The 26505-nt window shown below is 41.1% G+C and overlaps 1 protein-coding gene across 2 annotated transcripts; it reads left to right on the top strand.

Annotated features, from left to right (window-relative positions):
• Nucleotides 1–4895: 4895 nt before the first annotated feature.
• On the top strand, nt 4896–26505 carry RNF138 (ring finger protein 138). 2 transcript variants are annotated; one of them, XM_060243845.1, is made up of 8 exons: nt 4896–5043; nt 6215–6341; nt 10253–10418; nt 11257–11372; nt 15618–15689; nt 19027–19132; nt 23068–23175; nt 25662–26505. In XM_060243845.1, the coding sequence occupies exons 1-8, from the start codon at nt 4953–4955 to the stop codon at nt 25728–25730; spliced, it is 855 nt and encodes a 284-aa protein (XP_060099828.1). In that variant the 5' UTR covers nt 4896–4952; the 3' UTR covers nt 25731–26505. The 2 variants fall into 2 exon arrangements, with proteins under 2 accessions (XP_060099828.1, XP_060099829.1); XM_060243846.1 differs by lacking the exon at nt 4896–5043 and having other exon boundaries at nt 6190–6315.

The raw sequence follows: 26505 nt of genomic DNA, 5'->3' as shown, positions 1-26505 counted from the left end.
GACCAAAGGAGGCCAAACTGAGAGTAACAAGAGAGCAGGCCTTCTCCGTAATGGCCCCCCACTGGTGGAATCAATTACCGGAGGAAGTGCGAGCCCTGCGGGACTTTAATCAGTTCCGCAGGGCTTGCAAAACCACCCTCTTTCTGCAAGCATATAAGGAGCCCTGAAAGCGATATCTCGCCATCGAAATACATCTACTGAACATAGCACCTTAATTCATTGTAGTTTTTAACTTTTATGTAACCGTTTTTTAAATGTATGTACTAATTGTATTTTAAAATTGTTTTATGTAAATCATGGTAAACCATGTCTTGTTAGCCGCCCTGAGCCTGCTTCGGCGGGGAGGGCGGGATACAAATAAAAGTTTATTATTATATTATTATTATAACTTAATAATTGTATAGGCCTGGTGTCTTCAGTAAAATACTTAGTTTTATATTTTATGTTGGTAGCATTTGGAAGATCTGGTCTATACTGTTAGTAAGGAAAAACCATCATTGAAGCAGTCAAAATAATACCCAAATCAGCAAAAGCTAACATGTTGACAGTGTCTTTTCACCTTGTTCTATGCTGTAACTAAATGTCACTTAGAACATTTATCCTGTCTTTTCTCTCCTTTCCTCATGTTGTCTTTATACCCCTGTTTCATAGATGAGGCTGAGTGAATAACTGGCCTAAGGTCACCTAAGGAGCTTCATGGATGAGTTGAGATTTGAATCTGGGTTTCTCAGATACAGGTCTAAAACTAACCCCAATGCTACATCATCGTGCAGTAGACTAATGCTTTTTCACTGTTTTTCAAAATACCATTGACTGTAAAATATAAAATATATTTTGTAAGAATTAAAGTGCACATTTTTATACAGATGTCTGAAACAGTGAAAGCATAGAAAATATATTTTATAAGATGCCTGAGCATGACTAGCTGATACAAAAACTGCTAAGGTGCTTGCACATAATGGGGACACATTAAATTTGGTATATGCTGTTGGTGGCCTTTAAATGTTATCCTTGTGATATAGAAGCCACTTTTGTAGTCATACATGGTTGGATTGGTGTGGACCTCTATGGATGCTCTGGGCTCATTTCACTTTATTGACCTGTAGTAGAGGATTTCTGCTTCCAGACATATGCAGGGTGGCTACTTCAGCCCAGGTATTAACTTTTAGACTTGCTATTCTTCACTTTCTCTTTAACAACAAAAAGGGCCCACCTTCAGGTACATCAGCTTGATAATCTAATCCATCAGTGTGATGTATAAGGAGCAAGAAATAAGCACGGGCTGCTTACTTTTGACTGATTTTAAAAATTTTTGCTGTGGTCATCTATGCATTCACATAACCCAGCTACCACTTCTGCAACAGGATATTTAATTTACAGTGTACTCTATATTGTTTAGAGCAGGGGTGTTGAACTCATTTGTTATGAGGGCCGGATTTGACATATGAGACCTTATCAGGCTAAGCCATGTGTGTCATAAAAAGTAATGCCAGGTAGTGGACATATAAACTTTATAAAGGGCATAGACACGCAATTAAAGATATTTTTTTTGCTTAAAATAAAACATGCTTAAAATATTAGCCTGCTTGCAATATTCTGTTTTACAGTCTCGGATAAATGTCACCTCTGGTTATGAATTATTGCATCAAAAACTGCAGGCAATGTCTGTGCTGTACCAGTCTTGAATGTGCTGTTCAGGTGTGCACATCTGTAAGCGGCAAACCTACCTTTGATTCACTGACATTCATTACAGACATCTTATGGTCAATGCTTTGAGCCTAAGACCCAGAAGAACATGAAGCAGCTGGGCATTGTGAGCTTACAGACATTTCTTCACGTACTAGTCAAGAACATGTGAAGGCACCATGGCACAGACTGAGGGCTACGTGCTTGTCTACAGAACTATAATTTTCCCCAGAAAAATGACTACAACTAAAAAAATACAACTTCCCCGCAAAAAACAACTACAGGAACAGAGACAGCCATGGATGGTGGTCAGTCTCAGCCTACTATCTGGGAAGTCTAAATTCAAGACCCCCAATCAAAGCAAAATGTGAAAGAAAAATTAAAGAAAATTTGGTGGGTAAACCTGGGGTGGAACACACTCTCATCCTAATGCTGATATTTCTCTTCTAAATAATTCACATGCTTTCCTATTGGGAAAGACTGGAGGGCATCAGTACAGTGAAAAAGAGGAGGGGAACCCAGTTACAAGCCCAACAAAACTCTCTGTAGGAAGGCAAAAAGCTCATACCTTCACTAAAACGTTGCTAGTTTTAAAAGCAGTCTTTGTCGCTCTCTTGATGGTGGGGACTGGGAAAAGGAAGCTCTGGCTCTTTCTTTCCTTCCCCAGGGCAGGAGGAGGGTGAGGAGCCTCAGCCATTCCTAAAAAGGAAGAGAGGTTTGACTCAATAGCTCTGCAGGGTGGTTAATTGAGCCTGGCAAACTGAATCAGCCAGCAGAGCTATAGAGCCAACTTCCCTTTGGGAAAACCTAGTGGGAGGCATAATCTCCCCACCCCATGCATGCACAGTCTAAAGCTATGTCTGGGAGGGGAGTAGTTCTGCCTTGCAAGCTGTAATGATGCATTACTTCCAGTTCATATATCAAGGATATGTCTGACAAAGGTAACTGAGCCCAGGTAACTGCCCTGCATAGTTCCAGGAGCAGATCTATAATGAAAGCTGATGAAACAGTCATTGCCCTGGTGGGAAAGCTCTGAGCCTCTGCAGGTGTTTATGAGCCAGCTTGTAGCATAATTCTATAGTTTGGGGAATGCATCAGTATGAAAGCAGAGATGGCCATTCAAAGTACAACTGTTACAGATAAGCAACTTGTTTTTTTCTTGTAAATTCCAGCATTCATTCATGGTCTCCTTCCTATACTTCTTTTTCCGTCACACAGATAACTTTGTTATGAAGTAGACATTCCATGTAGAGAATAAATCAGCATACTCAGAATGTGGGGGGGATCCATGCTAATTGGGCTTACTAATGTACAGGTGCCCATCAGGAGACCTGTTTCATGTATTATGTGCACTTACAGGGAGAGAAAGATATGAGGGACAGGGGGCTGCCTCACTCCTAAAGGAAAAACCAGTCAGTCAAACCTATAGGAGTGCTATTCCAGTAAACAATCACTTTTGGGAAGGGAGATGAAATGTTGGAGGGAAACACAGCAGGAGTTGTTCTGTTGAGTTCTGCCTTAGAGAGCCCTAAGAGTTTATGTCTGGCTCAGGAAAAGAGAAGACAGAGTGAAGGGTAGCTCTGCTTGGTACTGTGGCAGAGTGGTTTGCCTCTTATTTCTGACAGAGTACCCCATTGTTGGGCCTGTCTCCGGTAATTACCAGACCTGGTGCCATTGGGAAAGGGCAGGCTGGTATGGGTAGAATCCTGTGCGTGTTTGTTAGGATCCAACCTTGTGGCTAATTGGTAAAAGCCAATTTATGCTGGGAAAGTATTTAAAAAAAATGAAACTGTTCTGTAAATCACTGTTGTTCAGCCAGATTTTTCTTTTGTCTATCTTGGGACCTGTGCTCTTGATCTGTTCCTTGAAACCTACTTGTAAATAAATAAATCTTTGCGGAGCTTTTTTACTAGAAAAAGCCCAGCAGGAACTCATTTCCATATTAGACCACACCCCGATGCTAAGCTAGCCAGAACTGCATTCCTATGTGTTCCTGCTCAAAAAAAGCCCTGAATCTTTATTATTAATATATAACTCCTGCCTCAGTCACCTCACAGCAGCAAACTCAAAGCCTAGACACTCATTAGCTTTAGAACACCTGGTACGAAGGGAAAACGAATGCTTTTTTAAAAAAAAAAACAGGCTCCCTCAAAATTATAGGCTGTGTGGATCCCCTCAGTTGATCTAAATAGCAGCAGGTATATTGAAGGCACTTGTGTTTTTCTAAACTCCAAACTAACTACAAAATCAGAATTAAATCGGGATATTTTTTTTCTTCAGACTGCTTATCTTGTGTGCCTTGTAGGAAGCAAATATCTTTATCAGTGCACTGGAGGTAGTGTGTATTCTTTGAAGCTTGATTCAGCAGTGAAGCTTTGAACAGGAATTCGGGTTTAACAGCCTCCAAGCTTTCTCCATGGTTTGTGCAGCCTAGGCTTGCAAGTTTACATTTTGTTATGTCATGCAAGCAGCCATTAGAGGGCAGTCACAATGCTCCACGCCACATTCATAAACTACAAGGTGGGAGGGGGGGGACTTGATTCCCAGCTGCCTACCTGTTTTTTTCAGAACCCTGGTCTCACTTCTGCTAAGCACGGCCTCTCCCTTGACACTGATGTAGAGCTGCCAATCCCCGAGGTAATGGTGGTGGGGGGTGAATTGTTCATGTGAATTCTTTGGGCTGGCGGAGGGACAAAAACATAAGGACATGATTGGGATTTCTTCCTAAGGGTCACATTCTCGAAACTCCTAGTACAGTGGGACTGCTTTAAATATACTGATATTTAAAAATAACGACCTTCAGAGGTAGGCAACAAACGCCTTCACTAAAGCATACCCGATAAAACAAAGTTTGAAGAAAAGAGCCCTACGGACTTTGCGAGACTCTTCACTTAATTGTAAGCTTCGTAAATAATTCGGGTTTGCTAAGCATCGGAACCATTTTATAGAGTTCCTTCTCTTTCGCTCCGGAGGGCAATTAACACAGGTCAGTGATAATCTCATAAAGAAAATGCTTGCAGAGTAAAGGGCAGTAGAATTCGGCGAGAACGAAAACAGCTCCTCTCCCTTCCGAGAACTTACTACTGAATTCTTCGGGGTTCAACTCCATATTATCAAGGCGGTGAGACGGAGGGCGAAAAGCGGCCTTGGGGAGGGGGCGTCACTCTTGTTCAATAACAATTCTCGCCGAGGCAAAGTACAGTTGCTACGGCAACCTGCTACCGCCTGCTGGAGGGAGGCCGCCGTGGCGGCGGCCCGAGAGCTGCATGGGGGATACTGGGGGCTTGCCCAGCCCCACAAGGGAGAGCTCTGAAGATCTTGGCCCACTGGCCGGCGAACCTCCCTTTCTTTCAACAGGTAGCTATGCCTCCTAGCGGCACCTCCAGGTAAAAGGCGGGAATATTTCAGAGTCTCTGTGGGGCGCCACCTGCGAAGCCGCCAGACGAAGGGGTGGGGGAGGGGAGACTAACAGTGCCCTTCTAAGGCAGGTTTAACACCGGATTTAGAAGCTGAACACTTTGGGTAGCAGTGTAAACTGAGGGCCTCTTCCTCTGCCTTCCCCAGCCGTTTCCCTTCATTGTAGGTATTGCACAGGTCACGGCCCAGCTGTCCTGCCAATATCAAAATGGAATATTAAGTTTTCCCTTACCACATTTCAGTTTAAAAACCAAAGTAATCTCAAGAATAAAAATCTCTTATGGCCAAGTATTTCCACTCAAATCGCAAAAAGAAAAGAATAAACATCTCTTAAAATATGTGAAAACTAAAAACAGAAATACATTAAATGAAAATTCAGCTAACAAGTAACAGTAAATTCACCTGAAAAATGCCTCACCTACAAAGGCCTAACAATTTTTTTAAAATACCTTTATCAGGAACAGTACAAAGGGGGGGACAGATGAGTTTCTTGCGACCAGGTCATTGCAAAAGTGTAGTCCTGTTAACATTTGTGTCCCACAAATGTTAAGCTCAAATGAAAGGTTGTTAGTAGTGAAACTGCCATGAGATGACTGTTTATTTTTGTGGGGAGGGTGTTCCAGAGCTACAGTGTCAAAACAGAAACAGGCCCTGTGCCTTGTAGAAAATAACTAACAGTTTCAGTAACAGACAAAATCCAGAACAGCTTCATTGGCAGATTTCAAATCAGGGTTAGGATGTGGGGACAGGTGGGAAAAAAGAATCAGCACCCAATTTTTAAATAATGTTAAATTTACCCTGCCACTTCTAGCCATTCATTTAATCTTATTCCTAGAATCATCTTACTCCATATGTAAAATCCTGAGGAAGCTGCAGCTTTCCAAAGAATAGGACCCATGTGTCCCAAATTCATATTCATACTTTTTAAGGTTCTTCCATATCATAATAATGTAAAATTCTTTCTTGGCACTCCTGAGGTCTAGGCGATAATAAAAAAGAAAGACAAAAATTTGAAATACTAACTAAATAATTATGAATGGAAGAACTACACATGTGCTTGTATCTCTAGTACTTACCATGATTGTATATTTTTTTCCCACTGTTCTTCCAGAAAGACTGTCATTTGCTGCCATGAATGAGGAACCTGCCACAATTTGTTTCAACGAAGATGATTATTACTGCCCTGTCTGCCAAGATGTGTTCAAAACACCAGTGAGAATTTCGATTTGTCAGCATGTGTAAGTGTATTCTGTTACCCAGTTCTCATGTTTCCCTTTTCTTTTAATAATTTTGCCCTCTGTTCTTCCATCTTTAACAAGGATTTACAGGAGCACTTCTTTGCTCCACTTCCAATAGTAATGAAAATGATGTGAGGTTTGCTAAACAGCTGTTAATGAAAACATAATTGTAAACCTATGAGGGGCATGTGCATTTGTATATGTGAACAATACTGATAGAAGATAGATTCAATTGGGTAGCCAGATTGGTCTGAAGCAGCAGAACAAAGTTTGGGTCCAGTGGTACCTTTAAGATCAAGAAAGTTTTATTCTAGGTCTTAGCTTATACATAGAATAAAACTTTGTTTGTCTAAAAGGTGCCACTGGACTCAAAATTTGTTCTAAGAGCAATACAAAATAGTACTTGAATAACCTCTAGAGATGCTCCTAATGGTGTTTCTATTTATTTGAGAAAATGCATTCTTTGTAAAAATGCCAACCAGAAGCCCCATTGTATAAGGGCCCGTCAAAAATCTTGAAGTCGAAAGCAGGGCAGGAGTCTTTTTTGGGGGGGGAGGGCTGGCCAAGCGGGGCAGATAACAAGTCCTCACACCTCAGTAGAACTATACCTGTCCTCTTCTGCTGTCCAGACAGCCAGAGACTAAGGGACAAAGTCTCTGGCCCTCCTGAAGCTAAAGTCAAGAAAATCACCCTTGCAGGGTAGGACACCTTCAAGGCAAGTTTTACAAACAAGCTATAGCCAGTGAAGGCTAAAGAACTGGATTCAGATTGAAGTCTCCTGAATTAAAAATTCTAGGGGTAGAGGTAGTCCCCCGTGCAAGCGCCAGTCGTTTTCAACTCTGGGGTGACGTTACTTTCACAACGTTTTCACAGTAGACTTTTTACAGGGTGGTTTGCCATTGCCTTCCCCAGTCATCTACACTTTCCCCCCAGCAAGCTGGGTACTCATTTTACCGACCTCAGAAGGATGGAAGGCTGAGTCAACCTAGAGCCTGCTACCTGAACCAGCTTCCGCTGGAATCAAACTCAGGTCGTGAGCAGAGGGCTCTGACTGCAGTACTGCAGCTTTTACCACTTTGCGCCATGGGGCTCTACAAGACTGTAATTTATAAGACTATAATTTATATTTAAAATTTATTTAAAATTATGCAGAAATAATTAAAGCAGAGCAATGAGAGTAAAATAACAAAGCTAAACATCTGTCTAAGCACTTTTAAAAACAATGGTTCAAGGTTTCAGATATTACCCAACAGCAAACTTAAGGCCTTCAGAGTTCCAAGCTCCAAAGTCCAAGGCAAGGTTTCCAGACAGTAAGATCCACCAAACAAGACAGTACCCAGGCTCATCCAAATACAGGGTCAATCAGCAGCAGACCTGAGACTGTGCCCTGCAGCCCAACACAGTAGCGTGTAACAATGGCTTTACCACATCTCTCCTAGCTGGTAGCCCAGTAGCCCAACACTTTTGACTTGTAGCCCAACACAATGGGTTGCAGCTTTCCTTGCTGATAGTCTGTCACATGGCATGTAGCAATGGCTTGAAGCAGCGAACTAGAATGCAAACCTTTACTTTATGATCTGGGGCCTGTGTTGACATGATTCTGATTTAGCCAAACAAATGATATAACCCAGTTCCCCAGACCTATTCCTAAAGAGATGATCTGACCAATCAAAGGGGCTTGTAAATTAAACAGACATTCTGCAGCTAGGCTCAAATGAACACCTTTCTCTCACTCATGGTCTCAGGTAGAAGAAGAAGAAGATATTGGATTTATATCCCGCCCTCCACTCCGAAGAGTCTCAGAGCGGCTCACAATCTCCTTTACCTTCCTCCCCCACAACAGACACCCTGTGAGGTGGGTGGGGCTGGAGAGGGCTCTCACAGCAGCTGCCCTTTCAAGGACAACCTCTGCTAGAGCTATGGCTGACCCAAGACCATGCTAGCAGGTGCAAGTGGAGGAGTGGGGAATCAAACCCGGTTCTCCCAGATAAGAGTCCGCACACTTAACCACTACACCAAACTGCCAATCCTCAGGAGGGGGTAGGGGATCTGCTAATGTTGCAGTCCCACTGCTGGCCATCTGGCTGGTGGGGGAAGTGCCACCTCCAAGTCCGACCCCAACAGTAGCCACCAGTGGCCACCCCTCTTGTGAGATTTAAACGGCCCTCCAGCTGATGGGTGGGACCATGTGGCCTGCTGATCAGCTGGAGGGCCCTTTAAATCTTGCAGGAGGGTAGAAAGAAGGGTGGCAAAAGGTGATTTTCCTACTTGGCATTCAGGCACACACATACCCTGCATCTTGCCAAAAAACATTTAAAGGCACCCTTTAAATGCTTTATGCAGGAAATGTGGGTTGGTAGTGCTTGAACTCCAAGTGGCAGATTTGCTGCTTGGAGTTCAGGTATGTGGAGTGCTGGTCCCCAACATTCTGTGTGGCATCATCACGTTGGAGACAGCCCTACCCCCTCCAGAAACACCCCCCCCCCCCGGTCTCCTGCTGGCGATGACGAAGGTCCTGGCAACCCTAATCTCAGGTGCTAAGGAAATGGAATGCACCTCCCCTATCTTATGTTTGTGGAGCTACCAGGCCTAATGGAAAGACTGACAGCTAGGTTACCTCCCATCTCTCTTATCTGTGTTTCTGAAACTTCTAACAGCTTGCTGTGTTTCAGAGGAAAAAAATCTTTCTTTTGTAAGGCCTCTTTACCAGGCATGAACCAGTGTTGAAACTTGAACAAGAAACTGCATGGAAAACCAGTGGCCTTGACAGGGCCTTGCCTGCTTTTCTGAAATACAGGGCAGGGGCCACATTGGGGAATCATGTTCAGAAGATCTATAGGCAACATGTTGAAGAGCTGCTTCTGAACAATGGATGGCTTCTGAGCCACTGAGTGACTATTACTGGTATAAAGTTAGGTTTACATACAAAAAAGCAATAACAAGAATTTTGAGTACATTTATTTTTACATCATACAACAAAATATTCTGAGGTGATGTGATATCTAAATTTTGAGTCGGATCCAGTTAGCTTTTTGGTCAATCTTGTCCAATTCCTCTCCTTAATACAGCTCCCTCTCCACATGGCTTTTGTCCATGTAGGTCCTGTGATCTCAAATACACACACACAAGCATATATGTTATGAAGAACTACCTGACAGCTAGTGCAGTTCTTCATAGAACAGGCTTCCTTGGGAGGTGGTGGGCTTTCCTTCTTTGGAGGTTTTTAAGCAGAAGTTATATGGCCATCTGAAAGCAATGCAGATTTTTTGAATTTAGCAGATCATGAGAGGGAGGGCAGGAAGGGATGAGCCAGTGCTGGACCCTCATGGACCTTTCCTACATGTCCAGGGTAATTACCACTTTGGGGTCAGGAAGGAATTTTCCTCCAGGACAGATTGGCCCAAGGATCTTGGAGGGGTTTTGTCTGCCTGTGGGCATAGAGCAAGAGTCACTAGGGGAGTGGAGGGAGAAGGTAGTTGTGAATTTCCTGTGTTGTGCAGGGGGCTGGACTAGATGAACCTCGATATACCTTCCAGCTCTATGTTTTTATATACACCAAGTATGTATATTTATTTTTAAAGACTCAGATTATAGTAAATTAATGTCATAAATTCTGGACATTTTTCAAGTAGTATAATTAGCAATATATATGTTGTGCAACATTTAAGTTATAATAGGTTTACTGACCCTAATTGTATTTGAAAAGTTAGTGTAGGAAAGTGAGAATTGCTTAAAGAGAAACTGGTCTAAAATTTGACAGCTGGTTAACCTGAGTCATTTTAGATGTATATGATTGTATGGATTGTGACAGCATGGCATAATTGAAATGCACTGTAATTCCAGGAACAGAATAGCTATTCGGTGGTAAATCACTGCATTTTTTTGGTATACCAATATATATTTTGGCTCAGGTTTTGCAGGAAATGTTTCTTAATGGCTATGAAAGAAGGTGGAACACACTGCCCATTATGCCGAGGAATTGTGACCAGAAAAGAAAAAGCACGTCCCAGCAGAGCCTTAGATATTGAAAACAACATGAAGAAATTGGTGGGGAGCTGTAGATGCTGTGACAAACAGGTGGAGTGGTTGAATAGTTTTAAGTACATAAAATAAGTTTTCTCAGCAGACAAATTGTGTCATTCTACACAATCAGGTTTTTTTTGCCTTATGAAGACCTTGAGAGACAGCAAACTGTCTTTTTGTAACAAATACTGTATTGTGTGTAAGTATTAAGACAGTATCTTCCTACAGTATGTTTTATTGTGTGCAGGACTAGTCAGAGAATTTGTGCAAATTAAAAACATTACTTTGGGGCTGAAATAGTCTATAATTTTTTCATATACCTATCTATTTTTCCATTACACATTTTAAATGACTTGACTACAGTATAAGTGATCATGCACTATACAGACAGCAACCTGATCTTAAATACTTTAATTTTATCCATCCTCTTTGTGTTGTATGAAGGTTAAGTCATAAAATTCCATAGTTTTTTCATTCAGTCTGTGCACTGAGCTCAGCAAGAACATATAGTTAAAAACTATGAGAGCAATTTGTGTGCTACTTTCTAGCTAGGATGTGGTTTAGTGATGTAATGCAATACATTTTGTAGAAACTTACATAAACTCATTGACATGATAGTGCATTTTCCTATTTTCTTGTCTGTTTTCTTCTGTTTATGGAAGTGTTTTATATATGAACTTAGTTTATACAAAGTCAGATCATTGGTTTGTCTCAATATTGTATTTATTTAAAATACTGAATTGGTAGCAAAAAAATTATAAACACTTCAGGGTCTTAAGCAGAGAAAGGTCTTTAACAACTGCTACCTGAAGTCTTTGAACTACAGATACAGAACTGTGGCTCCTCCCTATTTGCCTTTTAAAATTTCACTGAGAAATAACTTTATTTACAGATTAGATTCTCTCGTATGAGACAGCATTATAAATCGTGTAAGAAGTATCAAGATGAATATGGTGTTCCTTCTTCAATTCCAAACTTAGAGATATCACAAGATTCAACAGGAAACAGGTAAATCATATTTGCAAGTATCTTCACAAATCTGTGCCATTTTTTAAAATCCCAAACTGGTATACACAAGGAGGAACCCATGAGACTTGGGGGGGGGGGGTTGAGATCTTATCCCCCCACTCCTTGCTGGGCCATCCACTCACCAGCTGGTCTGTCTGCAGAGCTGCTACCAATGACTCATGCAATGGCAAGGCCAGTTCTCCCCTCTTCCTATTTGTCTGCCTGACACATGCAGCAGCTTCTGCTCCCAGCTCCTGCCCCTCTGCCCACCTGCTCCACAGCTGCTCCAAAGGGGATGTTTCCTTACATCAGCCCCACAAATGCAGACACCTTCCCTCTCTTGATGGATGGGATTTAAACCCCTCTTCATTTTTCTTCACAATTTTCTGCAAACCCAGGGGGTCTCCCAACTGAGAACTTGCTAGAGAGTAAGTTCTCAATCTCTCTATCTAGTAGACTATGGAACTCAGTTGTGATTGTGAAAAGTCTAATAACTATATGAACTTAGTTTCTAAATGCTTATATCCTACTTAGCTTTATTCAGAAGTCTCAAAGTTATATGTGATTTACTTCAAAGTATATATGTTTACAGCTCATCCTACTTTAGAGTACATTTATTTGGAGTGGACATACATATAGCTAGAATTAAATCTGGACAGCACGGATTTAGTTCCCACATTTGTCTTGATCTCAGTAAATGTTTTGGGCAAGTTACTGTTTCAGTTTCAACCTTTGCTTTGAAATTGTAATGGAGAATTATTTTTATTACAGTTTGCCCCAGATAGCTAGAAATAAATACAGACTCCATGTTTTTCATGGGAGTATAATAGTACTGACCAGTCAAATTCTGGGAGATAATTGAGGTGTTTGGAGTTGTACTAACATAGTCTCTTCTTGTATAATGCAGTCCTTATTGGATTGATACATGCCTAGTTAAGTGGTGAATGTTACAGAAGGTCTCTGTCCTTACAGATAATTCCTTCCCATTTGTTTTCAGTAATGTACAAAACATCTGAAATGGGCAGCTCCAAAGCTAACCTTGTAATTGGTGACTTCAAATCCATAGTCACCTCTTAAGAAAAATTCTACCTTTAAAAATATTTTTTTTAAAAAGAGAGAGAGGCTTTTTCTACAGAGGTTTGAGTGGTCAGAAATCACATCTTAGAGGATATGGAATCTGGCACTTTTTTTTTATCTTATTCTCCAAAGGGCTCAAGACAGCATACACAATCCCTCTCTCCTGTTTTCTCTTTCTAGATAATAGATAAGTGAGACAGAGAAGTAGTAGGGCATGGTCTAAGGACACCAACAAGCTTTAAAGCTGGGTAGAGATTTGAACCCAGATTTCCATGGTACAAGTCAATCACTCTACTCTCTACCAGCATGCTATAAGAATAAGCTAAGAATCACTATCCATAAGTGCAGCTCAGCAAATTCAGGGTCATAAGAGTTAAGTTGCACTTCTCTTTTGGTTTGTTTTTGAAATTAATTATATCTGTGGCACAGTTCTGCAAACTTATTAATAACTTCACATGCCTAAAAGTGAGAGGGTTGGCGGATTTTGCCATTTTCTGGGCTTGGAGCAGAGGTCACTGGGTGGTGTGTGTGTGGTGGGGAGGTATTTGTGAATTTCCTGCATTGTACAGGGGGTTGGCCCTGGAGGTCCCTTCCAACTCTATGATTCTAAATGGTTTCAAGAGGAATTGCTCTTGTGTGAGTTTGGAAAGGCTCTCCCCACCCTGGCCAAGTATGGGTCACACACCTGAACCTAGGACATTCCCTCCACAGCAATGCCTCCATGAGTGACCCTGTGTTGAAGCAGAAATAGTAATCTAGGAGTGTGGGAGTCATCTAAGACAATTAATATTTGTGGTAAATCTGAAAGGAAGCTGTCCAATCTCACAAGACCCTGTGTTAAAAGGGATGTTAAAATTCTCTGAGGAGAGTAGGTCATAAAGAATATAAATGGGTTGGATCTGACTAGCATTTCTGCTGGTGAAAAAGAAAGTAAGTGTCCTGTGTGACCGCTCTAAAAGGCAACACAGAGTCATAGATCTACATATACAAAAGCTATATGGGCTGGGAACATAGGTTGGAGGGGAATTAGTTGAACTAAGTGAAAAGCTGGCTAGATCCAACCCAGTACTTTCTTTCTTGGAGACCAAACCCCATACAGTAGTATAAACATTATAACTGAAATATTTTATTAAATTAGTGTTCATTCAGATGCCTCTTACTTTAAATATTAAGTGTTGGTGGAAATGAAATCATTTAGGTTTTTTCTACAACTTGGATGTCGGGTTTTCTCACATGCCTGTTATAAAAATATTTTTGTTTTACTTGTCATGGTGTTTCAGTTATTTCAGATTTTTTGTGGTTTTGCACAAATACTTCCCCATCCATTCAAGCAACCCCATTCTTTGACTGCACTTGGAAACACATTGAGAAATGAAAATGTGAATAGGATTCTACAGTGCTATAGATTCCTGGGGTTATAGTATTTGAAAAAGTGCTGCTAGGATTGCAGCAGTTGCTGTCAGTGTATCCAGGTGTGGTCCTGTTTACAGTTCTGTACCTTTATGCAGTTGCAGAAACATGCCTGACCCAGGACATTTTGGAAGCAATCGCACAGAATCAGCTGATGCCCCAGTTCTCCATAGTTACATGAACAATCCAGATTATAACAGTGGAGCATAAAACAGTGATTCTCATATGTGCAGCCAGAGAATATTAACCCAATGGGTTATTTTTTCCGATATAGTCCTCTTTCAAACCAGAGTTCTTTATCAAGGGTTTTGTAAATTTGTTAGTCCTTTATCTCCTGTCATGCTGTCCCTGGAAGGCTGTGTTGCTGTTGGCTCACATTGAGCTGCGTTGCTCTGTTGACTAATCTCCTACGGCTCCTTCTGTGTTGGTAAATTAATATTCTCTTATCACCATGAAGTAAACAATTGTAGCACTCATTATATGGAGGAACTCTGTGGTAGAACAAAGTTTCCAGATAAGCTGCTTCAGATAACTCCTACCCATAACCTGATCCGTACTATGTATTTGAAAGTGAGTCCCACAGGGTTCAGTGGGACTTATTGGGTGCGTTCACACACACTAAGTAACGACTTTGCAACTTAATTTTTACTGTGTAAGAATAGCAGAATCCACCTGCAAACAGTTGTCATGTGAAAGCATCCACTGTTTATAACAGTACTTAAGATTAGAACTAAACTTGAGTCCAGTAGCATCTTTAAGACCAGCAAAGTTTTATTCAGTGTATGAACTTTTGTGTTTACACACACTTCCTCAGATACAATGAAATGGAATTTACCAGTCCATACTTATAGGCAGAGCGGGTAGTAAATTAGCATGCAACATAATGATTATATTTATCAGATTCAAGAATAGCAAGCTTAGTTTATATGGTTATCATAGCTGTTAGTTACCTCCATTCTTGAGAGGGGACAAATAGAGCGTAACAGCAGGGTCTCAATTAATTACTCTAAGCACTTCACAATTAAGAAGGATACATCAGTCTCCAATTTTGACATATTTATTTGCTTCTTTGTGTCCCTCCCCGCAACCCTGGAATTGAATTCAAACAAATGGTGACCATGTAAACTTAAACAATTCCTCACTAACAGTTGCTCTGTCCCCAGGCTTCTTCTTTCACTGGCTCAAGTGATCAGTTCCCCACCAGTTGTTGCACAAGCACATTTTGACCCACGATTCCCTCCAGTTTCCCTGGCAGCTTCTGGAACTCTCAAAAACAAGAGCAGAAAGCCATGAGGGAAATTGGAGGGAGCCGTGGGTCAAAATGTGCTTGTGTAACAACTGGTGGGGAATTGATCGCTTAAATCAGGGAAAGCAGGAGCCCAGGGGCAGAGCAACTACTAATGAGTAATTGGTCTTTGTTTGTTGTTATTGTTTGGTTTTTGCATCTGTTAAACATCCTTAAGTTAAATTGATTAAGCTTGTTATTCTTGAGTCTGATAAATATCTTCATTATATGTTGCATGCTAACTTACTGCCAACTCTCTGCCTATATGTATGAACTGGTAAATTCCATTTCATTGTATCTGAGGAACTGCGTGCACACAAAAGCTCATACATTGAACAAAACTTTGTTGGCGTTAAAGGTGCCACTGGACTCAAACTTTGTTCTACTGCTTTAGATCAACACGGCTACCCTCCTGGAACTGCTTAAGAGTATAGCCCTTTCTGTATTAATAAACTTGCAACTTTTATGTGAAGTTTTAGAAGTGAGTCTTCTATTTCGGAAATTGGAGAAAATTCCAATCTACAAGTTCCTGAAGAAGATAGAAGGTAGGATCATCTTTGAAGTCCATAATTATTTGGATTGAGATATTGGTGCTGTGATTGCGGGGAGGAGCAATACTGGGTTGTGGGAAATGTTTAGCTTCAGATTTGAAAATATAAATGGTTCAGTAGTGGCTCTGATGTTTGTTCAGAGCCCTTGATGTGTACATGGACAGCTGTGTATGCACAGATCCTTCATTTATTTCAGCACTAGGGATTTTTCCATGTAGTTAGGAAATCTCTTGTGAATGAAGTCCTTTCTTTCATCCCTCCCCCATCCCACTGTTAGGTTTATCCTCGCTTCAGTGACTGGCTTCATCTCTGCAGAATTCTTTCTCATATTACTACATTTTAGGAACAGAAAACACTTATTTCAGTATCCAAAATGTCTGTAAAATAATGGTTCTAAACCTATTTGAAAGTATCTCAGCCTAACTTAAAAGTATCATATAACATAGTCCATAAATATTTTTAAGGGATTGAATGGGGGGTGTTTCACAACAGTGCTGTTGTGTTTTTTTTCTGGAAAGGCAAAAAGAGATTTTAAAATCCCATTTCCTCAGCACAGAAGACTGATGTAACTCAGTGACTTTCCTTTCCAGGAAACAAATTCAATCATGCTCCGAAAACAAGGAAACTAAGGCCACCACGACAGTACAGAATACAGTCTAACATTTTGTGTTTGCTTACAGCTTAAGTTCCCTGCTGCTGCCCTTTGCCTTACTTCCTTAACTCCAATTCTGTCCATTTGCAGATAGAGCAGTGCAAAACAAGTACACATTCAAGCAAGTTAAATTCATTAATAAAATAAAATTCAATAATAAAATATTAAAGATATATTAAAATAAAGACAGCTTTTTAGACCTCTATTTCCCCTCACAACTTGCTTGAATTGTCTTTGATGCAATTTCAAATAATGCATCCTTACAATATATACTTTTAACTTTATCAGACAACAGTTAACAATTACATCCTGTGATGACCAACCAAAATAATGAGAAAGATAAAAAGACATAATCATCCCTCTCAGGGAATCATACAAAGGGTAATGCAATACGTAATGGACTTTATCTTCAATAACCATTTTGATATATACACAGTCTGTCTTTAATACAGATGTGCAGATACCTGCCCTCCAAATGTGCTGTAGTGACTTGTAAGGTGCCCTGAGCCCACTCTGAGGGGAGGGTGGGATATAAATTACAGGAAATAAAAATAAAATAAATAAATAGGCATTTGTTGGAGTCTCAGTTCTGTGAATGCTTTCCTTAAAAGAGTTATTCTGTAAATGACTGGAATTAGAATGATTTTTCTTAATTGCATACCAATAAGAATACTGGTTATTATTTATTTATTCTCTCTCTCCAAGGATAAAAAGAAATGTATAGCTCTGCATATGAAGACTTTGTTGAAACCTATAAGTAATTCCCTCTTGAGAGGATACTGGCTATTGCCTCATTTTATCTTGGCAAATCTGAGTCCAGTCCCCCCACCATCACTCATACCAGGACTTCTTTGGTATTCTAGTATCCATAATGCAATTTAAACTGCACCAGTACTGAATCATCCTTATATTTATTCTAGAGAGAGTCCTATCTCTACCCTCAAAATAGCCCCAGCAGGTCTGAGAGATAGTGATCAATTTTTCAGGGACTGTAATAGAGCAACATTGATGGAGGACCCTGTAGGGTTTGCAAGGCAAGATATATTCAGATGTAGCTTGCCATTGCCTGCCTCTGTATCTTGACGGTGGTATTCCTTGGAGGTCTTTCATCCATTTGCTAGGCAGGGCTGGCCTTGCTTAACTTCTGAGACCTGATGAGATCAGGCTAGCCAGTCCTCAAACCTCGGATACCCAATTCTCAAACCTCAGAAACATGACACATTTGAGCTGGTGCTTTCTTCATATAATTTTTAAAGGCGGGCTCTACTAGCTCACTGTCTTTTGAATGGAAGAATCTCAAGACTGTAATATTTCCCTCCCCAGCATCTGTCAGGTAATTCTCATGGCTTGTGCAGCCAGCCAGCCAAGCAGAAGTGAAACACTGCCCAGAGACCGGGGAGGCGGGGGAGTGTTTTATACAAAGAAACTCAACCTTCCCTGTGGGATCCCTCACTGCTTTCCATTTCCCTAAAGAATTTTGAAGCGCCTTCACTTTGGTAGCCCCTGCCACCTCCTGAAAACTCACTCATTTTTCACCAGTTTGATGGCAAGGCTCCCAAATAGAAATTAAGGCAGCCTCTTTTTCTCTTAAACAATAAACACTTTATTCCATTATCCACATTTCTAAAAGGTATATAGACTACAAAAATGAGGGTTTAGGGTCTAAGAAAGAAAACCAGAAAGATTTCTGATCTAAGTTGAAAAACTACCTTTTACCTGGCATTGCTCTCCCCCCCCCTCCACTCCCTTGGAACAAATGGGTTTATGCATAGATGTTGTTCTCCAGCTGTCACACACGGATGCTCATACACACACAGAAACAAAGGGAGAACAGTTCCTTTTCAATTTTCTGCAGAGTGCACTGAAGTCTTGACCAACTAGGCACTGAAATCCTGATAGTTTGTGCCAGCAAGAAAACAGCAGCCTATGGAAAGTTGCTATTTATACCAGGGTGATTATTTTTCCCAGAGGATGCAAAAACATCTTGATCTGGGAGTAACAGGTTTTTCCCAGACTGTTGTTTTTGTCAGTACCTGTTCATCTCTACAAATGACAGCCCATCCTAATATGAAAATGTTTCCTCAGCCCTCATCTATAACAAAGTGTATTCAAAAAAGCTGTTTAAATGCCGAATAAAAAATTAGTTATGTGTCAAATCAAAGAATGCCTAGATAAAGATTAGATGAGGAGGGGCAACATCTTTCAAAGAAAGTGTAACTGTACCCAGCCATGATGCCCATGAGTACAGTGTGTCAAAAGCTGTGGGTTGCATCTAGTGCAAAAGTTCTGCTCGTGCTAGAGTTCATAGTAATCAGAAACACAACTAAAAGACCATGGTTACTGCTTTGTGCTAAGTCAAACTTATTGTATCTCCTCTTGCTTTTCCACTTCAGCAAGATCTTCTAAAACAAATTTCTGGGCACTATAATGTACAGGGATGAATACAGTAGAGGGTGCAAGAGATCTTGTGCAAGGGAAACTGAGCTTTTTATGTTTCTGTTCGCTCATTGCTGGATCCGAGCCTAGGTCTGTGAACTGTTCATAGACCTTGAAAGGTGGCAACATCTTGCAATTTCTGGCAGTGGATTTGCAAATAACTTTTCTGTAAAGTTTTTTTTTTAATACGACATAAACCCAATGCCTTGTTTTTCATCGTGACTTTTTTTTAATGCCCCCTAGTGGACAGTCCACATTCAAATGTCCTTTGTGTCAAGAAAGCAATTTAACAAGACAGTGCTTATTGGATCACTGCAACAGCAGCCATCTTTATCAAATAGATGCAGTAGTGAGTATATGTTTATACAACTGTAATATTTGCATATGTTTTATTATAGCATCCCTCTACAATATAAGCTTGCTTTTAAAAACTGTCTTCATTCAAATGTGTTGCAAAGGAGAGAAAAGCTCTTCCTTGGTGAATTTCTATCGTCATATGTAGATGGACATTCTTAATTGGGTTAGATCTCTCTTCTGGGATTGAGAAGGCAGAGCTAAAAGCCTCTTCCTGAAAGGCAGGACTTTCCAATCAATTTCCAAGACCAGGAGGCTAACTCTGAAACAGTTACTGCAACACAATAGTAGTGGCTCATACTTTTCATATCAGGCACATGATAATCAATTTAACTTTGCTGAAAGATGGACAGCAAGAGGCCATGCATCTAGATTTAAATATAGAAATAGGATCTGATACACCTCATTGGGTTGTCCAAATGTCTCCTTCCTACAATGGGAAGTACAGTTTAGCATGTAAGATCTTTTTTCCCCTCCTTGCAGAAGATGTCGCTGCGTTCCTTACTGAATGGGCAAGAATGTCCCCAGGCATAAGAAGATTCACAGAAGCTAGGACTTTACACTCCCTTAAGCATTGGGGGAAAGTAGCAATGGGGACTCTTTCCCCAAGCTTGTATGTTGTTGCAAGGGGTTGGTGCTGACCTCTACAGAATGGTATCTTTAAGTCCTGTATCCTGAGAATACAGTGTTTTTGGTAACAGGGCAAATGCTGAAGTTTCAAATCCCTGGTGAAGGGTGATTTCAGCTCAGGTATTCTCATCAGTATATCATCTGAATTTATAGGAGGAACAATTTTAGAGTTGAAGGCAGCATCAACTTTTGAAATTTTCAAATCTTGAAGCAAGTACTTGAGTAAAGAGTAAAATTATCTAAAAATAGATCCAGAGGAGTTAGCCATGTTAGTCTGTTCCAGCAAAATAGTAAAGAGTCCAGTAGCAGCTACTGGACTCTCTACTTACAACAGACCCATTGCCAGGATTTCAAATGTTGGGGGACATTTAAATTTCTCAGGGGGCACTTATTTTAATATAATTCTTTCCAAGGAGCTTTGCGCTGACACGCTGTCTGGCCTCTGCCAGGCTGTCTGTGGGAGCAGCAGGCCACAGGCAGGGGAGGGGGGCTTCCTTGCTTTCCAGAGTGCTATCTCCTCCTCCCAGATCTCTGAACAGGGAGAAAAAAGACACCCCCCCCCCCAAAAAACCCCACAACTTTCATCCCTCTTTTCTGCTCTGGTGCTGGGAGAAGTAGCTGAGGCTGGTGGCTGCAGACCCTGCCAGTCGCTCTGGCTGGCTCTCTCTCTCCCACCTAGTCATCTGGTGCATCTCAGGCTGAGTGCTCCTCCTTCTCCACCCCCAGCCCATTCCACCCTTCCTCTCTGCCTTCTCTGCAAACTCTGCAGCTGGTCAGCCAAAGGGGCTGACTTTGCAAACCATGCTTGGGTGTTGCGGGGAGGGAAGAAGGGAGACCCAGCTTGTTTGCTGGCTTGCATGGGTAACAAGGTGAGCCTCTCTGCCAAGTCTGGGGCTTGCAATGCTTTGGCCCTTCAAGGCTGCAGCTCTTTTTGGGTCCCAGAGCCAAGACATGAAAGAACAGACAATTAGGGACAGCAGCTTTTGGAGACAGGGCTTGCCTTCTTGTCAGGACAGGGTGGCTTAAGGGTTGTAGGTGCAACAACAACAACAAAACAGGGTGGGTGGCTGGTGGCAGCGAGGCTTGGTAGTGGCCATGGGCCAGTGAGAGGGGCCTGCTCAGGGTGGGAGAGGGTGGCCAGCAAAGTAAGAGGTAGCTGAGTGAGAGGGCTCAGGGCAGGGTGGCAGGCAAATAAGAGGCTTGGCGGCGGCAGCAGTTGCAGCAGCCAAGGGAGAGGGTCTGGCTCAGGTTGCAGAGTAAGAGGGCGGGCAGCAGTGTGAGGTATGGTAGCAGCAGTGGCAGCAAAAATTTTGTTTGAGAAGTTGGCAGCAAGGGACAGTTGGAAAATTTGGGGGCCTTGGAGGTGAGTTGGCTGTGACTTGACAAAGAATAGATGGCATAGATTCCCAGACTTCTCTATCTCCCCCTAAATGCACAGTCAAATGAAGCTGGAAAAGAAATGACAAGTTGAAGGGAGCAGCTGGACAGGCTGGTTCCACTCCTGAGTGACCTCCCGTTGCTCTTGTGTCCCAGTGTACATCACCTTACATTTGCCCATATTGAACTTCATTTGCCACATTGTTGTCCACTCACCCAACCTGTGGAGATCCTTCCAGAACACTTTTGAGCATTGGTTTTCACCATTCTGAATAATTTTGTATCATCTGCAAACTTGGCCACCACACTACTCATCCCAGATCATTTATGAACAAAGTAAATAATACTGGCTCCAATACTGATCCTTGTGGGACCCCATCGCTTATTTTCCTCTATGGTGAGAACTGTCTGTTGATTCCTACTTTCTGTTTCCTTTCATTTAACTGATTTTCAATCCATAAGAGCACTCACCCTCTTATCTCATGACTGCTAAGTTTTCTCAGGATTCTTTGGGAAGGTACCTTGTCAAAAGCCTTTTGAAAATCCAAGTTTATAGTATCTACTGGGTCACCATTGTCTACATGCTTGTTCATTTTCTCAAAGAACTCCAAAGGGCTGCTGAGGCAGGACTTCCCTTGCAGAAGCCATGTGGATTTTCTGTCATGAGAGTTTGTTCCTCTATGTGCCTAATAATTCTATCTTTGATAACAGTTTCTACTACTTTTTCAAGGACAGATGTTAGGCTGACTGGCCTGTAATTTCTTGGTTTCCCTCTGGATCCCTGCTTAAAAACTGGTGTGACATTTACTACTCTCCAGCAACTAAATTTAGTGATAGGCTATGTGTATGAATTAGTAGATCAGCTGAGAGCTCACACCTGCCTTCCTCAGTCTAGTAAATCAGCTCACTACTCTCCTATGTAGGACTGCATAGGCACCATGATAATGAAAAAGGTGACACTTACCTGTAACAGTTGTTCATTGAAGGATTACCTGTGTAATCACATAACTCTCCCTCCTTCTCCATTGTGAGCTCTTACTCTGGTGGTGGCAGAAAGGAACTGAGCGAAGGGTGCTCCATCCCCTCTATATCACATTGTGAAAGGTGGGAATTCGATGTGAGAGAGGGGGATGAGGCAGTAGGCATTTTTGAGCTTTAGAAAACTCTCTATGTGCACACTACCCATCTATGACTGCACAGGTGATCACTTGATGAACAGCAGTTGCAGGTAAATGCAGCCCTGATCTCTGGGGCATTTGGCCGAGATTGAAGGCTCATTGAGTTCAGTCGTGCTAAGCTTTGACTGCTTTTTATACAAATTATATCCTATTTTGCTTAAATTGATTGAGTTTATACAAATAATTTTTTTTCATTTTGTTTTTACTTTATTTGCCAAAGAAACTGTTCACATGGGGCAGAGAAACAAGTAGTATTTATAAAGTATAGTTTGGATCCACACTAGCAGTTCCATGGGCACAAGTCCTTGTATCCACAGAGTGCAATGCCACCTCCCCTGTCTTGTGGCAGCCAAAAATGACCCTGAAATCCTATTTGTTGGAGAAAAGGGATTCTCTGGAATAGGATTTGATGGGACATTTTGGCCCACCCTGGAAGTGGGGAGGTGGGAAAATCATATTCTGGATGCAAGGACTTGTGAATTCAAGGTTGTGTAGAGAAACTTGGATGTAGTTTTTATATACATCTTTCTGTGTAAATTAACTCTTCCATCAGCCCCTTTTCAGTTTAACAGTATTTCTGCTCAGGCCTATTTTCTGGGAAATTGTAACATTAACACACGATTGAATTATTTTTTGTAACTTATATGAGAAATCATCTCTATTACTTGATAATAGTGAATAAGGATCCAATCAGGATTGCATGTAGCTTGCATCTGTTGAATCTGATTTTCTTCTTTATTTTTAGATCTGTCCTATTTGTGTTTCTCTTCCATGGGGAGATCCTACTCAGGTCACAAGAGATTTTGTTAGTCACTTAAATCAAAGACATCAAGTTGACTATGGGGATTTTACAGTAAGAATTCTATTCTTGCCTTTTGACTTAAATGATTGTAATTTTTTCTTTTCTTTTTAAATCTGAATGTGGGTTTATTTAACATTTGCCAATACAATAACAAACACAAATGAAAATTAGCATGCATCATATAAGACATATGAATAACCTTTTCTTTGTAAGACTGAACTTGGCCTCCATTTATCCTGGATTAATTTTGATACATGCACATTCTGTAGAAACTTTGCAGTCTTCTAAGTTGCCTGCAGATCTTAAAGTGCTACCATGTGCCTTAGTAAGTTGTGAAATCTTTTTTCTAGCAAGCTTTTACAGTAAGGCTTGAATTTTCTTGAAGGATGTCTTCAGTTCAGAGTAACCTTCTCCTTACCATGACAAACCAGATACTCTACGTCACAAGGGAAATTGCTGTTTATTCAGAGGTAGAATAGTTCTTCCCACAGTTAAAACCAGTATTAAAACCAGTGACAGCTGAAGAGTTTTTGTTCCACACTCACACACATTTCTTTAGTCCCAATGTTATCCTGTAACAGGCTTTTACAATAATGCTGCAACAAACAGTAATCACTCTTTCACACCACTTTCCATTTCAGGGGAGAAAATCCCCCATCTCTGTCCTAAACGTGCATATACTTACATAATATATTTAAATTGTTCCTTTTTTGATATAGAAGAGAATCATAGAGTTGGAAGGGACTTCCAGGGTCATCTAGTCCAACCCCCTGCACAGTGCATGAGACTCACAAATACCTCCCCCTAAATTCACAGGATCCTCATTGCTGTCAGATGACCATCTAGCCTCTGTTTAAAAACCTCCCAGGGAAGGAGAGCCCACCACCTCCTGAGGAAGCCTGTTCCACTGAGGAACTGTTCTAACAGTCAGGAAGTTCTTCCTAATGTTGAACTGGAAACTCTTTTGATTTAATTTCAACCCATTGGTTCTGGTCCTACCTCCTGGGGCCACAGAAAACAATTCCACACCATCCTCTATATGGCAGCCCCTCAGGTACTTGAAGATCTTTGCACAGTTATAGTTAATCAATTGGAGTTTGTGTCTAGAGTCTTTTTGAATCAGCACTTCACTGATTCTGTAGTGCTTGTGCATAACATCTTGTCTCCCCATCCAGTAAACCAATGCATCCTCACTTCTGCTTTTTAGTAGGATGCTTACATCGCAGTGTGCTTTGTAGCTAGGCAGTAGCAGAAGTAAGGAGGCGTCATTTGGCTGGAAAGGTGGAGTAGGTTAGGATAATGGCTCCCAGCTTTTTTGCTATTGTGACCCACAAATCCAAATTTACTTTGTATTGTGACCCATCCAGGGTTTGTCCAAGGTATCTGTTCCAGCATTCCATTTTCTATAGTGCCCAGCCAAATGTTTTTTAAGAAACCAAACATCACACAAAGAGTACAGCTGTGGGTGTGGGAGTTCATCTCCTCCTCCTCTGCCAGCTGGGCCAGAGTTTGAAGAGGTGCAAGGGAGGGCAGGGGGTGCTGGGTTGAGGAGATACATACAAATGGCAATGAAGAGGTTGGGCCAACAGGCTTGGTGCAGTACATCTCCCATGGCAGTTGGAGCCAGTTTGTTATAGCGGTTAAGTGCACAGACTGGGAGAACCAGGTTTGATTCCCCACTCCTCCTCATGCAACTGCTGGAGTGACCTTGGGTCAGCCATAACTCTCTCAGAGCAGTTCAGCTCAAGAGCAGTTCTGGGAGAGCTCTCTCAGCCCTACCTACCTCAAAGGCTGTCTGTTGTGGGGAGGGGAAGTGAAAGGAGATTGTAAGCCATTCTGAGACTCTTCCTGGTAGTGAAGAGCGAGGTATAAATCCAATCTCCTCCTCTTCTTCTTCTTCCTCTTCCTCTTCTTCAGCAGGTAGAGGTCAGTAAGGCAATGCAGTAGGGTGGGCAAGACATTGGGCTACTGAAGGAACGGCACAAAAACAGAGCCTGTGCATGCACACACGTCTTTCTATCCTTCTCTGGTTTTCCCATGGCATGCCAATCATCTCCCATCTATTCTTCGACCTTTCTCCTTCTTTCAGCCTCTGCTGTGAAGTTAGTAGTTGCTAGATGGGTTTCCCCCCTCCTTATTGTCACAAAGAAGTAAAGGGAGATGAGAAAGTGACAAAGAGAAAGATGGAAAGGGCATTAAGGTGGGCTGGCCTGCAACTCATTTTTAGAAGTTTCATGATCCACTTGTGGGTCTCGACCCACAGGCTGGGAAACACTGGGTTAGAGTACAAGGAAGCAGATGAGTACTGAGGAATAGGTTAAAGGTTGGGCACCAAAGGGAAGATTTCAAAAGAAATTGACATAGAAGAGAGTTTTGCTAGGCACACAAAGATGACTTACAGGAGAATGTTATCAATGTGCCAAGATTGTTAATGTAAATTATTTCACAACAGTATTTGACACTGCAAATAACACATTAAGCTATGATACAGTTTTAATTTTGGAAGTATTATTTATAAGAAAATATTTTATGTTTAGAATCTTCAGCTGGATGAGGAAACTCTGTTCCAAAATACCATTGAAGAATCTTGTCAAGTGAACCTTTGAAGTTCTAAGTTGCTCACATCACTGCTGTCTACTGAGGGAGGCTGCTTCACTGATCTCAGTTTGAATAAAAGGGAACGCTGTATCTCATTGGACAGTGGCCATTATTTTCTTGTAACTTAAATTATTTGAAAGTACTTTGTATTTAAAAAGCACACGAGGGCATTGTAATGTTATATTTCAGTATGGAATATTTTCCCCTTTACATAATGGTAGAAATAGTGCAAATATTTTGGGGAAGCCTTTGATAATCAACTTGTTTAGAGGAGTTTTCTTTCTTTTTTAAAGCTTTGATGTAGTACACGCTAGGAAATATTTTTGGTTACATTAGAATGAGAGCTGAAACTGGTATTAAAATGCAGAAAATGTGGGAAAGTGTCTGCTTTGTACAGTCTTTGTACAATTGCATTGGGCAGGAATGGGGGGGAAGTAATTGTATTTTCTGGAATATAATTGCTTTTACTCTACAGCATTATTTAATTCCTGTGTTGTACATATTAATGCTCTTGGTTAAGAAAAATGTATTCTGATTATAGAAGACCAGATAGGCTTTGTAATAAATAGAAATCTAAGCTGTAATGTAAGCTGGAACTGAAGAAATATCACTTGTTTTAGAGACAAAATCATTCTGATGTCATTACTATAGTTACAATATGTCATTGAACATTGTTGCTTAAATACATTTTAGATTTTAAGGTTGGTTTGGATTGATAAGTATGTAACAAAAGTATTACGAGCACCATAAAAATATAAATAAATAAATAAAATATTTAAGGTG

This window comes from Heteronotia binoei, chromosome 7 (assembly GCF_032191835.1).
Source record: "Heteronotia binoei isolate CCM8104 ecotype False Entrance Well chromosome 7, APGP_CSIRO_Hbin_v1, whole genome shotgun sequence".
Lineage (NCBI taxonomy): Eukaryota > Metazoa > Chordata > Lepidosauria > Squamata > Gekkonidae > Heteronotia > Heteronotia binoei.
The sequence above is the reverse complement of the archived record's forward strand: the minus strand, read 5'-3'. Positions and strand labels throughout refer to the sequence as shown.

Excerpts from the sequence above, each read along its gene's own strand:
- RNF138 (XM_060243845.1), top strand. The coding sequence starts at position 4,953 with ATGGGGGATACTGGGGGCTTGCCCAGCCCCACAAGGGAGAGCTCTGAA. Across the intron at positions 6,342-10,252 it reads ATTTCGATTTGTCAGCATGT|GTTTTGCAGGAAATGTTTCT; the intron begins GTAAGTGTATTC and ends ATTTTGGCTCAG. Across the intron at positions 15,690-19,026 it reads GTTCCTGAAGAAGATAGAAG|TGGACAGTCCACATTCAAAT; the intron begins GTAGGATCATCT and ends AATGCCCCCTAG.